The sequence below is a fragment of the Mesocricetus auratus genome, unplaced genomic scaffold (genome assembly GCF_017639785.1).
Source record: "Mesocricetus auratus isolate SY011 unplaced genomic scaffold, BCM_Maur_2.0 Super-Scaffold_15014, whole genome shotgun sequence".
Classification (NCBI taxonomy): domain Eukaryota; kingdom Metazoa; phylum Chordata; class Mammalia; order Rodentia; family Cricetidae; genus Mesocricetus; species Mesocricetus auratus.
The window spans coordinates 32117136-32135834 of NW_024429186.1; the positions used below are offsets into that span (position 1 = coordinate 32117136).

Genomic DNA, 18699 nt, shown 5'->3' on the forward strand with positions numbered 1-18699 from the left:
ATTTAATTAGGGCTGCTTGGATAAGCATAGACTGATGGTTATTTATCAGAACGTGGGCAGTTCTCAACCTGTAGCTCAAATGACCTTTTCACAGGGGTCACATATCAGATATCCTGAATATCAGGTTTTTGTATTACAATTCGTAACAGTAGTAAAATTACAGTTACATAGTATCAATAAAATGATTTTATGGCTGAAGGTCACCACAACATGAAGAACTATAATAAAAGGTCAAGGAATTAGGAAGGTTGAGAACCACTGAGCTAGGGAGATGACTCAGTGGTTGAAGAGAACATATTCTTGAAAAAGAAGCAGAATCAGTTCCCAGGACTCACATGGTGGTGGTTCATGACCACTCATAATTCCAATTCCAGGAGATCTGACACCATCTTCTAAACTCCAAGAGCACCAGGCACAGAGTCTGATGACACACTCCTTTAATCCCAGTACTCAGGACAGAGGCATGTTGATCTCTCTGAGTTCAAGGCCAGTCTGACTAGAGAGTTCCAGGAGAGCCAAGACTCCACAGGCAGATCTTGTCTCAACACTCCCCATGCTCCCCAAAAGCACCAGGCACCATGCAGTATACATATGTGCAGGCAAAGCATACATACATATTAAAAAAAAGAAGCCCCCCCAAGTCAAAGATATCGTTAACCCTTAATTTTCTGTTTGTGTACTCTGTTTTAGCTAAAAAAAGTTAATGGTTATAGCTATAGATAAAAACATATTTCTAGACCTACATACGAACAAACAGAAATTTTAAGTTTTAAAGAATAGAACAGGGTCAGCAGGAAAGCTCAGCAGGTAAATGTGTTGGCCAGTAAGCCTGAGTGCTGCCTTTGGGACTCACCTGATGGGAGGAGAGCCCCAATTTCAGCAAGCTGTCCTCTAATCTCCTCCCACACAGCACAGGTAAATGCAAGAAAACTAATGTGTGCATTTCCCTGCAGCTATCATTTGGATCCAATGGATTCTTTCTTAAATATACAAAAACTGAGATCTTAATGATTTCCCCCTATATCCTGAAATACTCCATAATTTATCATTGATTTAATTTCTCAATTATGCTTAAATAGATCAAAATAAATAGACAACTACAACAAAAGGAATTGCCTAAGAGAATGGACCAAAGGTAAAATAAAATGTTATCACCTTAGAATTGCCCAAAATATTACACACTGCTTTTGGGCTTCATTAAGCCCAATGAAAATTCAATTTTTTTATTTCCTGATTATAATAATAAAGAGAAGAAAACTGGCAGATAAAGTTGTTTCAAAATTATTACAACCGGGGAGCTGAAGAGATGGCTCAGTGGGTATGAACGAGCACATGGCTCACAACCACCTGTAACTGCAGGTCCAGGGGATCCAACATCCTCTTCTGGACTCCACCAACACCAGGCATGCACGTGGTTCACAGATATGCATTATAGGTAACACACACAGACACATAAAATGGTTTAATTATTGTAATAATCTTTTTAGTTATTAGAATCAAAAGGTATGTGCAAAGTGAACAGCATTCATTCCTGGCTCTAAAAAACATATCCAGTTCATTATAAAAGTGAATTTGCCAAGTGTGAGTCCTCGGATGACACTATTCTAGATGAATTTTCTCAAGCTCAGTAACTGATAAGCAAACAATAAATTCTACTTATTTGTTTGTTTATAGTGTGAGGGTATTTTGCCTGCATGCATGTCTAGGAGAGTGTATGATCTCTATTGTGAGCTGCCATATGGGTACTGAATCCAGAGCCTCTAGAAGAGTAGTCAGTATTCTTAACTATCAATCCATTTCTCTAGCCCTGCACACTTTTAATAACAATACATTTTTAAAAGACTTTATTTATTTATTTATTATGTACACAGTATTCTGCCTGCATACACACCTTCAGGCCAGAAAAGGGCACCAGATCTCATTACAGATGGTTGTGAGCCACCATGTGGTTGCTGGGAATTGAACTCAGGACCTCCGGAAGAACAGTCACCTCTCCAGTCCAACAACTTTTTTTTTTTTTTTTTTTTTTTTTTTTTGGCTTTTTCAAGACAAGGTTTCTCTGTAACTTTGGAGCCTATCTCAGAACTCACTCTGTAGACCAGGCTGGCCTCCAATGCAGAGAGGTCCACCTGCCTCTGCCTCCCAAGTGCTGGGATTAAAAGCATGCACCACCACCCAGCCCCAACAATATATCTTAAGGGCAGAAGACATGCAGTACTGCCACCACTTAGTCATTAAACAGGAAAGGCTTTTAACACATATTCTGTAGCAAGAATCTGGATCACTGATTTGCTAAAAGGGTACATGATATTTCTTTTATGATTTTATGTGTTCAACTATTTTATACAAAGTAAATTTACTCTCTTAATGTTCAGACCAGACCCTACAATAAAACAATTCCAATCCTTTACATAAACTGTGTTATAGCCACACAATGGAAAACTGTATAAGAACAAGAGTGAACAAACTACTGTAACCCACAATATGGATGAGTCTGACAGTAACATGCCAAGTGAAAAATGACAAACTCAAAAGGTATATACAGTATGATTACAACCTACACATGCAAAATAGACAAAATCATACACATGCATTCAGGCATACGCCAAGATATATGTAGCACCAAAGGACATATTGCAGACCAGCGAGATGGTTCAGTGGGTAAAAGCACCTGCTGCCAAAACGCATGACCTGAGTGCCATCCTTGGAACCCCTACAGTGGAAGGAGAGAACTTAAAGGTTGTCCTCTGACTTCCAAAGCAGGCTGCAGCAGTACATATGCATACAACACAAAATAAACATAGACAGACTAATAATAAGGGACATGTTTCAGTACTTTTAATCATAACTGAAAAATAATCAGTATTAGAATAAACAGATTATGGTAAAATCATATTAACAGACTATTCCCCAGAAAGAAGACTGTTACACATGACACAATTTTACAATATAATATCAAGACACCCTAGTCAAAGGAGTATGTAAAGTATGATCCCATTAACAATAAAGCTCAAAATAGGCAAGCATAGTGGTCATCTTTGGTCTGGGGGGGGTGACTGAGAAGGAGGATAAGGAGGACTTTTTAAAAATTAGATTTATTCCTTTTATGCATGCTTTGCCTATATGTATGTTTGTGTACCATGTGCATGCTTCATGACCACGGAAGTCCGAAGTGGGCATTGGATCCCCTAGAATTAGAGTTAAGGATGTTTGTGAACCACCATATGAGTGCTGGGACTCAAAGCCAGGACCTCTGCAAGAATAATTACTGAGCATGCCTTTAGACCATTGAGGAGGACTACTTAAACACTAGTTACTTTTATTTCTTGATCTGAGTAGTGATTACATGAACATGGCTTTGTAAAAATTCACAGAGCTGTATATAATAACCTGGTACTTTTCTACATTTACTTTCAGTAGAAAGTTTTATTATTGAAAAATAAAAGTTCTAGTCGGGCATTGGTGGCACACGCCTTAAATCCCGGCACTTGGGAGGCAGAGGCAGGCAGATCTCCGTGAGTTCGAGGCCAGTCTGGTCTATAGAGCGAGTTCCAGGACAGCCTCCAAAACAATACAGAGAAACCCTGTCTCAAAAAACCAAAACCAAAACCAAAAAAGAAAAAAAAAAGAAAAGAACCAATGAAGAGAGGACACACACAGACATTGTCAAACCACTACCATTGATGTGCAACAATGCAATATACTGTAGTTGACTTGGAGAAATCTTCAGTATTTTAGAAAGCTGCATCAGTCTGGATATCTGCAAATCTTCAATACATTTCAATAATGTATAAATATTCTGCCTCTGTATTTTTAGTTAATTAGTTTACCCAGTTTTGTTTAAATTTTTTCCTGTGTGGTTTACCATGTCCCTTATGTATTTATAACAAAACCTGAAATAACTAACAAAGGAAGTTCCATTTCCTTAAAAGTGTAGATTGCTCTAACTCAGTCTCCTTGACTAATCAGCTGACTGTTTTTGTTTTTTTAAACTCAAGTTATATAGGAGAAAAAAGATGTTTCTGAGTAACAGTTACTAACTAGTCTCTTTAAGAACCATATGAGTAGGCTGAATCTGGTGGTACACAACTTTAAGTCCAGCACTCAGGAGGCAGAGGCAGGCAGAGTTCTGTGAGTTTGAGGCCAGCCTGGTCTACAAAGCAAGTTCCACTAAAGCCAGGGCTACACAGAAAAAACCTTGTCTCACAAAACAAAACAGAAGAATATATGAGTAAAAGAAGTAGACGGGCAGAAATGGAAATGAAAAACTAGTTTTAGGGAAAGAAGCATAAGTCAATTTCAGGGCTAAAACCCTCAATCTTATCAAAATTGCAACATGTTGACACATGCCCATGACCTTAGCACTCAGGAGACTGATGCAGGAGGATCAAGAGTTTGCAACTACTCTGAGCTATATAATGAATTCCACGTCAGCCTGAACTAAGTAGCAAGACCCTGCATCTGTCTCAAGAGATGAAATCACATCAAACTAAACTAATCAAAAAGAAAAAAAGAAACCAAGTTGCAGTTGATAAAGCTCTACATCTGCAGAGTAACACAAGCAGCACTAACCAAGATTTCAGCAGACGAAAATGGTTGCTCAAACCCAAATCAATCAAATGCAAAATGAGTTCAGTGTAAAGTCTTCAGAAAACAAAACAACTACAAATATTCATGATGAGAAAGACCCAGCTCAATACAAATGTAAAGACCTGGCAAGCAAAACTGATGTTTAGTTCAAAGCAGTCAATGCAATAGAGCAACCAAAAACCTGTCAAACAAAACACAACAAAAAACACATGAAAATAAGGAAGTGGGAGCTAAAGAGAAGACCTCCTGGTTAAGAGCACTTGTTGCTCTGGTAAGAGGAACAGAGTCTGACTCTGAGCACCCATATCAGGTGGCTAACAGCCACCTATAACTCCAGCTTCAGGGGATCTAATGCCTTCTTCTGGCATCCTTGGGTACCTGCCTGCATGTTAATATGCACACAAATATAAATTAAATAAATACTTAAGTATAAATAAAATTTTTAAAGTGTATGGAGCCGGGCTTTGGTGGCGCACACCTTTAATCCCAGCACTCAGGAGGCAGAGGCAGGCAGATATCTCTGTGAGTTCGAGGCCAGCCTGGTCTACAGAGCGAGTTCCAGGACAGCCTCCAAAACAATACAGAGAAACCCTGTCTCGAAAAAACAACAACAACAAAAAAGTATGTACACAATATGTAGAATTAGGTTGTAAGTAGGTCCGTGATCCTTCAGGCCCTAAGTAAGTGTTCATTCTGAAGAAGCCTAACATCACTGATCCTTAAAAATATCAGGAAAAGGCTAAAACCAAAACCAATGATTGTGAAAATAATTTGAGTTTATATGTCTGGAAGAGCATAACAGATAAGCTAAGACAGTGAGACATAAAAACAATTTTTAGTATCTGTAGTGATGCATTGTAGAAAAGGAAAAGATAATCCATTCTTTGTTGCTTCAACAAGGTAGATCTAGAACCAGCAGGTAGACATTATGGAAACATATTTGGATTTAATGGTTTAAAAACCTTTCTAAGACACTCTCAATGTTTTATAGGCCAATGTTCCTTTATTAACATGTCAATATTTGAGCACAACCCATCAACTTCTTGCCATAAAAAAATACAATAAACTTACAAGTGGACCAGAAGGTTGTGGATTCTAATCTCATCTCAATTAGAGTAATTCACTGAGACAGCTTTTTATTCTTTTAATAGTTTCATATATCTTAACATGTATTTGTGCTGTGCATACATGTGCAGTCACAGCATGCATGTGGAGGCTAAGGACAACCTGTGGGAATCAGCTCTTATACTACATAGGTTCTGGGGCTCAAATGCTGGTCATCATGTTTGGCCAATCACATTTGCTACTGCACACTTTCTCACTGGTCCTGGCAATTCACTTATAATTACCCCAAATCTCAGCATTTTTACCTATTTACAATCATGAAATCACTTACAGATGATTTATATAATAAAGGCAATGTATACAAGACCTATCATAACAAGCTAAATTACAACATGAATATAGTTGCCAGAGAGGGAGTACAATAGACCATTCCCAAAATTCTTCTAGCACTAAGATTATTAATTTTATCTTGAAGTAAGAAAAAACTTAAGATAGGTCCTACTTGGTAGTCGGAGAAAGAAAACATGAGAGAAATCGTGGGAGCTGGAAATATGTTTTATGAGGTGGTAAGAGTACACCTCTCTGATAACAAGATGCTAAAAGGCAATGCTCAATCCAGGAGACAGACATGAGTTCAAATCAACAAGATGAGCTATACTGCAAATAAACGAAGAACAGCATGAATCTGAATGGCAGCATTCAGCACAGTGCTTAAAGAGGAGTCTGCTTTGGGTAATGACTTAGCTCTATTCTTCATATCATGCAATTCTAACTTAGCAAATTAGTGATCTTCTCAGCTCCAGGTTGTAAAGGGTGATATGAAATAAATCACCTAGCTTTACAGATTATTTAGAAGAATCCCTGAGATAAAAATGGATATAAAGTTTCTCACATGTCTTCACAGAATATAGAGGAATTCATGTTAACCACTTAACTTTTTCTTAGCTTCAATTACGGATGGAGTTTTGTTCATGTTAGTTTCACAATTTTAAATTGGGGAAAAAATCTAAAATAACATGCCCAAGCTGTCTGTCTTCAAACTTACTCTCCACCCGAGGACGAGCTTAAACATCTTAATCGTCTTACCTCCACCTCTCAAATGCTGGGGAAGCAAGTATATATCACCATACTCAGTTAATGTGCTGTTAGGGATCAAACCCAGGGCTTTGAAAGGGCAAGGCAAGTACACCATCAACTGAGCTACAAACCCAGACTACATATTTTTGTTTTTAAATACTAAAGTAAGGCTTTAATTTAAAATGACCTTAATCTATTGACACCAAAACCAAAACTAAGTAATATACAGATAAGTAACAGAAAGCAAATTATAGCTGAGCAGTGGTGGTGGACACCTTTAATCCCAGAACTTAGGAGGCAGAGATACAGGGAGGCGGGCAGATCTCTGTGAGTTGGAGGCCAGCCTAGTCTACAGATTGAATTCTAGGATAGCCAATGCTACACAGAGAAACCCTGTCTCAAACCCAAAACAAACAAAAACCACCACCAACAAACAAAACAAAAAGCAAATTATAAAACATTCAGTATAATCTTGTATTTATATTTTAAGTCTCCCAGCAATATGGGGCTGGAGAGATGGTTCAGAGGTTAAGAGCACTTGACTGCTCTTCCAGAAGATTCGGGTTCAATTCTCAGCACCCACGTGGCAGCTCACAACTGTCTGTAAGTCCAGTTCTAGGGGACCTGCCACCTTCACACAGACATGCATGCAGGCAAAACACAAATGCACATAAAATGAAAATAAATAAATTTTTTAAATCTCCCAGTAGTAGAATTAAATTATATACATTTTTCTATGCTATGAATTTGGTATAGGGAGTATGGTATGCATTTCTACTATAATTTTTGACTGGAGAAAAATAACCTGATTAAAATATTTTTCCAGCTGGATATGGTGGCACACACCTTTAATCTCAGAACTTGGGAAACACAGGCAGGTAGATCTCTTGAGTTCAAAGTCAGACTGTTCAACATAGCAAGTTAGAGGCCAGTCAGGGTTACACAGCAAGACCTTGTCTCAAAAAATTTTCCATTGAAAACTTGCCATACATGTCACCTTGGCAGAAAACTAGATTCTTCTAAGCTTGAAAGCATGAACTTAACATGTTTGAGAGAGACTTTATGTGTAGACCAAGCTTGCCTCACCATGTGGCCTAGGCATTTGATTCCCCTACCTCTGCTATCTTTTATTTTTTTATTACACTCTGTATGTATGTGGGTGCTCATATGCCTGCACCCATATGGAGGTCAGAGACCAACTTGCAGGAGGGAGTCAGTTCTCTCTGTCCACCATGTGGATCTTAGGGCTAGAACTCAAGGCATCAGACCTAGGAGCAGGAACTTTTAATGAGCTCATGGCTTAACCTCTTGAATACTAGGGTTATAGGCATATACCACCATACCCTGCTGCATTTAATGCTTTTAAGGAAAACAAAACAGCAACCACTATTTTTTTTCTTTTCTAACTATACATGTGATCTAAAGAAAAGACAGACATCTCCCAAACTAAGGGTTTTGTAACTTCTGTTAACTACTGTGAGTACAAAGCAGGAACCTGACAGGCAGTGTATGCCTTTATCCCAGCACTTAGGAAGCAGAGGCAGGTGGATCTCTGAGTTCAAAGCCAGCCTGGTCTACAGAGTGGGTTCCAGGACAGTCAGGACTATACAGAGAAACCCTATGTCAAAAAACATACAAACCTATGTCAACAAACAAACTAAAAAAAAAAAAACGGAAAAAATTTTAATATTTTTACAAATTAAAAAAACAAACAGGAACTTGGCATTTGTAGAACAAATCGTTTTCTAAAACATCCTATTTACCCTTATACGAATCTAGCAAATGGTATTTACTAATTCAGTTATCTGTCAAAAGGAGAAAAAAACAAAACTTATCCTCTGTCTTTTCCTTTTTGTTTTATGAGGCAGTGTGTCATAGAGGGCCTAAGCCTGGGTTTGACTTAATATACAGCTCAGGATAGCCCTGAACTCCTAATTCTCCTGCCCCTACTTCCCAAGTGCTGGGATTACAGAGTATTACACTATACCTAGTTTAAATAGTATTTCTACTGCTGAAAGCCAGTAAGAAGTGATCAGCATTACTTTTTAAATATATTCATTCTAGACTGTTCTAGCCATGGGTAAGATAAAAGTAGTTACACATCAAAGAAACAGGAACACACAATCTTTTCTAAATTATGTCAGGCTGAATTAGCAAATAATACTAACACTTTTACTATAAACCATGAGTGTATACAAAAGCAAACACAAATATTGTACAGATTAGTCTTTTGATTCTATCACAGCTTATATAACATTAGCCAAAATAAGAAAGTTGACTTACCTGGGACCTTTTGGACCCTCCAAGAAATTGCTTCTAGATTCTGTAAGCGGTCCACCTGACCTCAATGGCATGTCCTTATTTGTAGTGACAGACTGAGATGGAGCAGAGGGAGGTTCAACAAGTCCTTGCTCTGCTGAGAAGGAACTGAATGCCTTGTTCAAAGGTTTGGAATTCACTTGTTCTGAATGAGGTGGGGGGTGGTAAGTTGAAGGTAGGTTTGAACCAAAAGACATAGGTGTAGAAAGCAGTGCTTGTTGAGGATTTTCTGGGACTTGTGAGCTTTGGGAACCGGAGGCTGGTGGAACTGGGGCTGCTGTTAACTGAGGAGGCATCCCTTGTGGAATTCCAGGGGGAGGTATTCCTGGAGGAGGTGTGGCTGAAGACAACGGTGGGAGGGGCAGCACAGGTGGAGGTGCCCCAGAAGACAGAGCTGGCGGGGGGAGGACCGGCGGTGGCCCTGCAGAAGAGAGGGAGGGCGGGGGGAGGCCCGGCGGTGGCCCCGCTGAAGAAAGAGATGGAGGCATCCCTGGTGGGGGCACAGAGGTTGGTAGAGAAGGTGGCATCACAGGTGGGGGCATGCCAGGTGGTGGCACAGTAGCAGGCAAAGCAGGGGGCATCACGGGTGGTGGCAAGGATGGAGGTAATACTGGAGGGGGCATTGTTGGCAGAGGTGGAGGCATCTGAGAATATGGGACAAATGGAGGTGGCATTGACATGTTCCCCATATACTGGTTCTTCACATTCTGAAGTGAGTTGACTTTCTCCTGGAGGTAAGTCTGAGTGGCTTTCATATGTCCTTGCCATGTTTTCCACTGCTTCTCATACTCCTGAAGCTGATCTTTATGAGGATAGGAATGGAGCTGTTCCTCCCACAGCTGAAATTCTCGCTCCCATTCTTGGTAGAGATGTTGAAACTGTTGCTGCTGCATCTCATAATGCCGCAACTGCACCTCTAGAGACATGGTCTACAAATAAGGATAAAATTTCTTTCAAGACAGCCATGTAAGAATCAGTTCTAATTTATAATATTAATGAACCAAGATTACACGAAATTTTAGGAAATAAAAAATTTTCCAAGGGGAAAGATAAAATTGCTAGATCCTCTCGGTGATGATCATTCTTCTTCCCTTGGGCTATTTAAATAATATCAGACAACTAAAAAAAAAAACACAATCAAACCCTGAGGCAAATAGCTATCTCAGCAATGAGTATTTTTCAAGATTTTAATGTTATTAAGGACTAAGGATCATCTAAAGAATTTGAAAATAAAAAAGTTGAAAATCTATTACTATGATATAGACAAAAACTATACCTCAAATGTATTAAGACAAATACCTAAGTCACTTTATCACTTATAGTATACTACTTAGGGTGTGTGTGTGTGTTCGTATCTGTGTGTGTGTTGACTGCCTTGGGCCTTTTGGTGAGTTACACACTTCTCTGTTTTTTAAACATATCAGATTAACTTGTAGTTATGTAAAAACAAGTTTTAAACGTCTTAGCAACAGTACTCTAAGAGATAAATTCTGTCAAACCCTCCCTCCTCAACAGATTCCATCATAACACCTACCCATTCACACACCTTCAATGATATGAAACACCTAAGTGTCAATACTGCTTTATCTGTAGTTTTTAATTCTCAAATCTCTTTTGGAAATAACAAATCCTTTACTCATTCTTGGGAAAGCTTCCTACCCACTTATTTTGGAAGCACTTACCTGTATATGTGGTGAATGCTGGATGACTTGTTGGTACTGCTGTAGGATCTGCTGTAACTGAGTATGCTTCTGCATTATTCCCTGATACTGAAAGCCAACTCGATGTTGCTGGTGCTGTTGCCAGTGTGCTGCTGCAGCCTGCAACTGTTTTAACCTAGCATCCTCTTCTGGGTCTTCAGACTAAAAGGTAAGAGAAAACACAATTTTTTCTAAGTCATAATAGCAACCAAATCAACCAAGTCCAGAATGCCTACAACTCAGGCTGACTATGAAATGTTATCCTATATTTAGACAAAATACTAAGTCCTATGCCCAATATTCACTAGGATAATTTCATTCTTCTTAAACAGGACAATCATTTCCCCAGCAGGGAGTGAATCTACAATTATAGCATCTTTCAACCTATGAGAAAACCCTCCTATCTTCCCTTTCTCCCTTCCTTTCTTCCTGTCACATTTCACCAGAAAAATGAAAGTTAACTGTAGTTCAACAAAGTTGTGAGAACAGCATTTGGACTAATGTAGGAACTCTCCACACTATAGTCATTATGCGTTATGTGACAAAGATGGTCATTTTTAAGGCTTCCACATCTTTCAGATAGCTACTACCTGAACATATCCATTCTGCAGATGAGTAAATTAGTAGAGAATGATTACCTAGCCTGTCCAGAGTCACCACCGTTAAGTGGCAGTGATTAGCTAACCTGTCCAACAGTCACTACTGTAAGTGGCAGGGTTTTAGTGGTTGAACCTAAAAGCTAAAGATCTAAACTATTGTGTAGTGGTATTTGCTTGCCTGACAATCAGAGAGCAGAACTAAGCCACTAATTAGCGGACATGCCTTTAATCCTAGTACTCAGGAGGCAGAGGCAGATGGATCTCTGCAAGTTCAAGGCCACCCTGGGCTACACTAGACTGATGCAGTCTCAAAAACAGAGTTCACACCTTTGATCCCAGCACTTGGAATCTGGTGCATTTAATCCCAGCACTAGGGATGTGGAGACAGGAGTGATATGGCTAGTTGGGAGAGAGGAATACAAGGCAGGAGGAGACACAAGCTCAGTGCAATCTGAGGTTTGGTGGAGACAGATGGAGTCTGGAGATGCAGTCTGAGGACAGGATCACCCCTTCAGTCTGAGCATTGGTAGTGGTAAAAGAATTCTCTAGAAGCTTGCTGCTCTGCTTCTCTCTCTCTCTCTTTTTTTTTTTTTTTTTTTTTGGTTTTTCGAAACAGGGTTTCTCTGTATTGTTTTGGAGGCTGTCGGTCCAGCCTGGCCTCGAACTCAGAGATCCGCCTGCCTCTGCCTCCCGAGTGCTGGGATTAAAGGCGTGCGCCACCAGCGCCTGGCTGCTCTGCTTCTCTTATCTCACAGCTTTCACCCCCTAATATCTGACTCTGGGTTCCTATTAAGACCAACTAGAATTCATGCTACACTATTGCCCTGTGCTGTAATTATGAATATACCTGGGCATCTTTCTTTCATGTTGAGACATCCCATTCAAAAGAGTATCTAATTCTTCACTTTCAGTCAACCTCCACAAAATTCCTTTGCTAAACCTCATTAGCTGATATCTGATTACTTTAAAAGTGGAACTGTATAGGTACCTGAACATATAGCATACATGTCCATTTAGATAAAAGTGTTCATAAACAAATCAGACAAAACTTACATGACTGAATAAACACTACACAATTACCTGGGGTTCCTCAGGTGGGAGTGGAGGTGGTGCCTCTTCATTTGGAGGTGGCAATGGGGGCTCTTCAGCTGAAAGAGGCTCTGATATTTGACTGGTGGCAGGCACTGGAACATCTTCTTTTATGGTTTCAGGTACATCCTTTGCTGTGACAGGACCCTTTTTGTGTCCTGGAAAATGCACTTTTGTCCTCTGCTGCAAACTAAGCAGATGCTGACGATACCAATATTGTTGCTGTTCCTACAATACAAGCCATTTTTAAGAATTTTATTCTATTTATTCAGTGTGTGCATTTGTGTGTGGGCACAGGCTTGCCACACACAAATGTGGAGGTCATAGGACAATTTTGGGGAAATGGTTCTCTCCTGCCGTGTGGGTCCTAGGGATCCAACTGAGGTCAACAGGCTTGAAAACAAGCACGTTTCCTGCTGAGCCATCTCTCTCCGGCTCATTTTTAGAATGTTAATTGATAATCACGTATCTCTGCGTCTGGTGTTGACAGAACTACATTTATGTGTTCACGTATCTAATAGAAGAACAAAGCTGAACTGAAAAGGCAAGTTAGCAAGATGGAGAAAATTATAAATTCTTCCCCCAAATTTATAAATTTAAATTAAACCATACATCATAGTTGAGCATGCTTCTGGTTTTTCCCCTTCAATGCTAAGTGCTGAGCCTAGGGTTTTCTGCAGGGCAGGCAAGTGTTCTACCACTGAGCTACAGACCCAGATCTCCTCTTACTCTTCTAGACAGACTCCCACTAAATGGTCCAGATTGACCTTGAACTTGGTCGGTAGCCCCAGCATCTCTGGAACTCGTGACATACTTATCCCAGCCCACCCCAGCCACAGGCTCCTGAGAAACGCCCGGCTTGTTGGTTTTCTTGAAGCATTGTTTCTCTGTGTAGCCCTAGCTGTCCTGGAACTCGATATGTAGACCAGGCTGGCCTTGAACTCACAGAGACCCACCTGCCTCTGCCTCCTGAGTGCATGTCATACCATGCACTTTTATCTTTTAAAAGAACAAAAAGAACTTCAGCATGGAGAAAAAAGTTAGAAAATAGATGGGTATGGTAGAACACACCTGCAAACCCAGAACTTGGGAAGGTAGAGGCAAGAGACCACCCAGAGATACATAGTGAGTATGAGGACAGTTAATCAAACAAAACAAATAAAAACAGGGAGAGAAAGGGCTGGGGTGACAATTTAGTGTATAAAATGTCTGCTATGCAAAACAAGGACCTGAGTTTGGATTTGTAGAACCCACAAAAAAGGAAGGCAAGGTAGTGCTGGTCCAGATTCCTAAGGCAGCTTCAATTGCCCTTACAAAGAAAATGCATGTTCTGTAAATTCATTTAAGCAAGCACCACTGTTTACCAAGAGCTGAATGCTAATGAATCAACAATATCTACAATCAGAAGATCAGGTTCATCTGTATTTTTCTTAGAACAAAGGTTCACTATTCATTAATTGTTTGTGGTGACTTTAAAGACCAGAAACACTTCCCCCATAAAAAAATACTAACTGTTCAATAAGTAATAACAATTAATTAAAATTAATTTGTAAAAAATTCGCTACTCAAATGAAAATCTTCACATCCTAGTATTTTCTTATACAATTCCCCATGGTTACAAAGCTACATAAAGAAAAACAGAAGTTGTCATGGCAATACACTGTGTGGTGGTACAAACTGTAATGCCAGCACTCCAGATAACAGGAGGACTGGGGCCCAAAGTCATTCTTACCAACACAGAGAGTTAGAGGCTAACCTGAGCTACAAGAGACTTTGTCTCAAAATTTTTTTCTTCACAATCTGAAATATACACTAAAGAACTAACCTATATACTGTTATGATAAACATTAGTACATATTTGCCCTATAGTTATAAGTAAGATTTTTATGAAAGAGATGTTGAACATCAAGCAAGCTAGAGTTACACGACAAAACCCTTTCTCAAAAAAAGGACACAATCTGCACACCAAAGGTAAGAAAAACAGGCTCCAGAAAAACTGACAAATCCTTAAAATACACTTATTGAAAGATTTAAAATGATAGATAATGATTATGTAAAATTTTGTCACAAAATTGTAGGCTCAAGAGCCAGGGTGGGGGCTGGAGAGATGGCTCAGAGGTTGAGAGCACTGGCTGCTCTTCCAGAGGTCCTGAGTTCAATTTCCAGCATCCACATGGTGGCTCACAGCCATCTGTAATGAGATCTGGTGTCTTCTTCTGGCCTGCGGGCATACAGACAGATGCCGTATACATAATAATAAATAAACAAATCTAAAAAAGTGTTTTTAAGAAAAAGAGCCAGGGTGGCAGCTCACAACTTAAATCCCAGCCCCACAGGAGGCAGAGGAAGGCCTAAGTTTGAGACCAGCTTGGTATACAAAGTGAGTTCCAAGACAGCCAGCATTACACAGAAAGACCATGTGTCAAAAAAAAAAAAAAATCACAAATAAAATAAACATTTAAGCCAGGTGTTGGTGGTGCAGGCTTTTAGTCCCAGCACTTGGGAGGCAGAGGCAGGTGGATCTCTGTGAGTTTGAAGCCAGACTGACCTACAGATCGAGTTCTAGGATAGGCTCCAAAGCAATACAAAGAAACCCTATCTCCAAAAACAAAAAACAAACAAAAAATTTTTTTGAATACACAGCACTGAAACCCAATCTAGTAGGGTGTGTTGATGCATGCCTTAAATCCCAGCATCTAGGAGACAGAGGCAGAAAGACCTGTGAATTTGAAAGGAGTCAGGTCACTGAGACCATCTCAGAGGAAAAAAAGCAATTCAATCTGCAGGGTAGGGGTGGGGGAAATGTTGCTGCACCCTTTTAGTCCCAGCACTTGTGAGGCAGCCAGATCTCTGAGTTCGAGGTCAGCCTCAGCTACAGAGCTAGTTCCAGGACAGTCAAACCTACACAGAGAAACCGTGTCTTGAAAAAGAAAATAAACCTCAATCTACACTTTATTCTTTATTCATTCTAAAATTCAAATATAATTTCAAATTACAAAAACCTAATACAAAAAAATCTATTGTTGTAATTTTAAGCTCTGTTTATCTAGATTAAATCAGAATAGTTGGTCCCCCCCCCCTTTTTGGTTGTTTTGAGACAGAGTCTCACTATGCAGTCTGGCTGTCTTAGAACTTCCTATGTAGAACATATTGGCTTTGAACTCAAAGATCCACCTGTCTTTGTTTTCTGAGTACTAGACGTAAAGGGGAGTGTGTGTTTGTGTGTGTGTAAAATGGGTTAATTTCACATGCTCACTTTCCTTTCCTTTATTTTATTTTTTGGAGACAGGGTGGCCCTGGATATCCTGGAACTCAGAGAAAGAGATCCACCTGCTTATACTTCCCAGTGCTAAGATTAAAGGTGTGCACCACCACACCTGGCTACATGCTCACTTTCTAACCCAATTATCTTGGGAGAACAATAGCTCCTATATTGTGAATGTTTTATTTTATAATTTCTCTCAACTTCTTATGTGCAAAAAGATGTATGAAATATAAACAAAATATACTTTGTTCTCACCAACTAGACTGATTTGTTATCTGTTCACTCAACATAGTTAATTTTCTTGGGGAAAAGGTATCTATTTTTTTTTTTGTTTTGTTTTTATGGAGGCAGTGTCTCACTATGTAGTTTTGATTGGCCTAGAACTCACTGAACAGATCAGCCTAGCCGTGAGCTCGCAAACTACTAGGATTGAAGGCATGTGCTACGTCTCAGCTCATCTTTTGCTATTTTTTGTTTGCTTGTTTGTTTGGTTTTTTTGTTTTGTTTTGTTTTTCGAGACAGGGCTTCCCTGTGTAGCTTTGGAGCCTGTCCTGGAACTAGCTCATGTAGACCAGGCTGGTCTTGAAGACCTCACAGAGATCTGCCCTCCTCTGCCTTCCAAGTGCTGGGATTAAAGGTGTGCGCCACCAATGCCTGGCTCTCTTTTGCTTTTTTTTTTTTTTTTTTTTTGGTTTTTCGAGACAGGGTTTCTCTGTATTGTCTTGGAGGCTGTCCTGGAACTCGCTTTGTAGACCAGGCTGACCTCGAACTCACAGAGATCTGCCCTCCTCTCCCTTCCAAGTGCTGGGATTAAAGGCGTGCGCTACCAACGCCTGGCTATCTTTTGCTGTTTTTATCTAGTCTTCTAACTTCAGCAAAGTGCTAGAGCACAGACAGGATATCAATGAGTGATACTGACTACCATAAGTCACTCATGTGATCTGAAGCTTTTCTAATTTATTGACAAGAATAAATCCTATCTCACTAACTCTATTTTGACTCTTATTATATAATACATATAATCCTTAGTTCTCAGAACAAGAATACTTTTACTATTCCACATTAAGAAAAGTGTGTGGTGGCACACACCTTCAATCTCAGAGTTTGGGAGACAGAGGCGCAGACAATGAGTTCCAGGGCCCTCTGATCTACAGACCCCATTCCAGGTCAGCCAAAGCTACATACACAGTGAGACCCTGTCTCAAAAATACTACTAATAAAAAATAAAATAAAACTCATTAGTAAGTTGGGCATGAGGGCACATGCCTTTAATGCCAGCACTCAGGAGGCAGAGGCAGGTGGATCTCTGTGAGTTCCAGAGTTCCAGAACAAAAGCCAGAGCTGTTACACAGAGAAACCATCTCGAAAAACAAACCCAACAGAAAACCAAAACCAAACCAAACCAAAAAATAACTCAGAAATACTGTAATATTACATAATTTTCAGCCAGGTGCTGAAATGTCCTTGGGAGACAGGGACAAGAGGATCAGGAGTTCATTTCACTACACAGTAAGTGCAACATCAGCCTCGGTTACATGAATCCCCATCTCAGAAAAGCAAGAGAAAGAAAAAAAAATTCAATTTCCTCTATTACTTAAATAAAATATCAATAGGCTCTTCACTCATCTAAAAAAATAAATTCAGGGTCTGATAACGTGGCTCATCAATTGATAAGAGTATTTTCTTCACCGGGCGGTGGTGGTGCACGCCTTTAATCCCAGCACTCAGGAGGCAGAGGCAAGCGGATCTCTGTGAGTTCGAGGCCAGGCTGGACCGACAGCCACCAAAACAATACAGAGAAACCCTGTCTCGTAAAACAAAAAACAAACAAACAAAAAAAAGAGTATTTTCTTGGCAAGCAAGAACTAAGTCCTGAGTTCTACTCCCAGCATGAAATAAAACCAAGAGTGCCTATGATCTTGGCACTCAGAAGGAGAGAACTGGCTCCACTAAATTGTCTTTCAATTTCCATATGCAACACAGCACATGTGACCATATCAGACAGACACACACATACTCATACAATTTTTTAAAATGTTAGAAATCCAAGGTCATATGTTCAAGCTTAACAGTCAGTTCAATGTAGTGATATTTTGTGTTTTAACAAATAAAGCTTGCCTGAAGATCAGAGTGCAGAGCTCAGCCACTAGTTAGCCATTGAGGCCAGGCAGTGCAGGCACACATCTTTAATCCCAGCACTTAGATGGCAGAATAGACGGATGGCTGTGAGTTCAAGGCCACCCTGGGCTACACTAGATTGACCCAGTCTCAAAAACAGAGCTCACACCTTTGATCCCAGCACTTGAGATCCCATGCCTTTAATTCCAGCGCTAGGACGGTGGAGACAGGAGTGATATGGCTGGGTGGAGAGGATTATGAGGCAAGAGACCACAGGAGCTCAAATGTAGTTTGAGGATGCCATATGAAGTTTCGTAGAGAGAGCATCACCCCCTTGGTCTGAGCATTAGTAGGGGTAAGAAGTCTCTAGTGGCTAGCAAATCCTCTTTTCTGATCTTCAGCATTAACCCCTATATCTGACTCTGGGTTTTTATTATTAAGACCAATTAGAATTTGTGTTACAGTTCAAGGCTAGACAGGTCTACATGGATAATCTGTCTCAAATGGGTGACGGGGAGCTAGAGAGAGCGCTAATGGTTAAGAGTACTAGTTACTCTTCCAGAAGACCCGGATCCAATACCCAGTACCCATATGGTGGCGCATAACCATTTATAACTCCAATTCCAAGAGTTCTGATACCCCTTTCTGGCTTCTATGAAACCTAGCATGCACGGGGTTGACAGATATACATGCAACCAAAACACCCATATAACATAAAATAATACTTTTTAAAAAGGACAAAGATATGAAAAAGCAAAGCAACTGAAACCAAAGGACACTCTTCCTTTTTATTTGAGAGATAATTGGCCTCAAACTCTTGCCTGCTTCCTGATATTGGCACTGGAGCCTGGGCTGCCATGTGTGCTGGCTGTTTCAG

At 40.0% G+C, this 18699-nt stretch overlaps 1 protein-coding gene across 3 annotated transcripts in view; it reads right to left on the minus strand.

Moving 5' to 3' along the window:
- Nucleotides 1–18699, minus strand: part of Ylpm1 (YLP motif containing 1) — a 74533-nt gene that overhangs the window by 45655 nt on the left and 10179 nt on the right. For all 3 annotated transcript variants that reach the window (XR_005876210.1, XM_040742749.1, XM_040742750.1), the window contains exons 2-4: nt 12431–12667; nt 10734–10913; nt 9016–9980 (exon numbers count right to left, since the gene is read on the minus strand). Coding sequence is in view for 2 of the 3 variants with exons in the window: in XM_040742749.1 (XP_040598683.1) it covers nt 9016–9980; nt 10734–10913; nt 12431–12667 (1382 nt within the window). In the remaining variant the exon portion in view is untranslated. The remainder of the gene's footprint in view (nt 1–9015; nt 9981–10733; nt 10914–12430; nt 12668–18699) is intronic.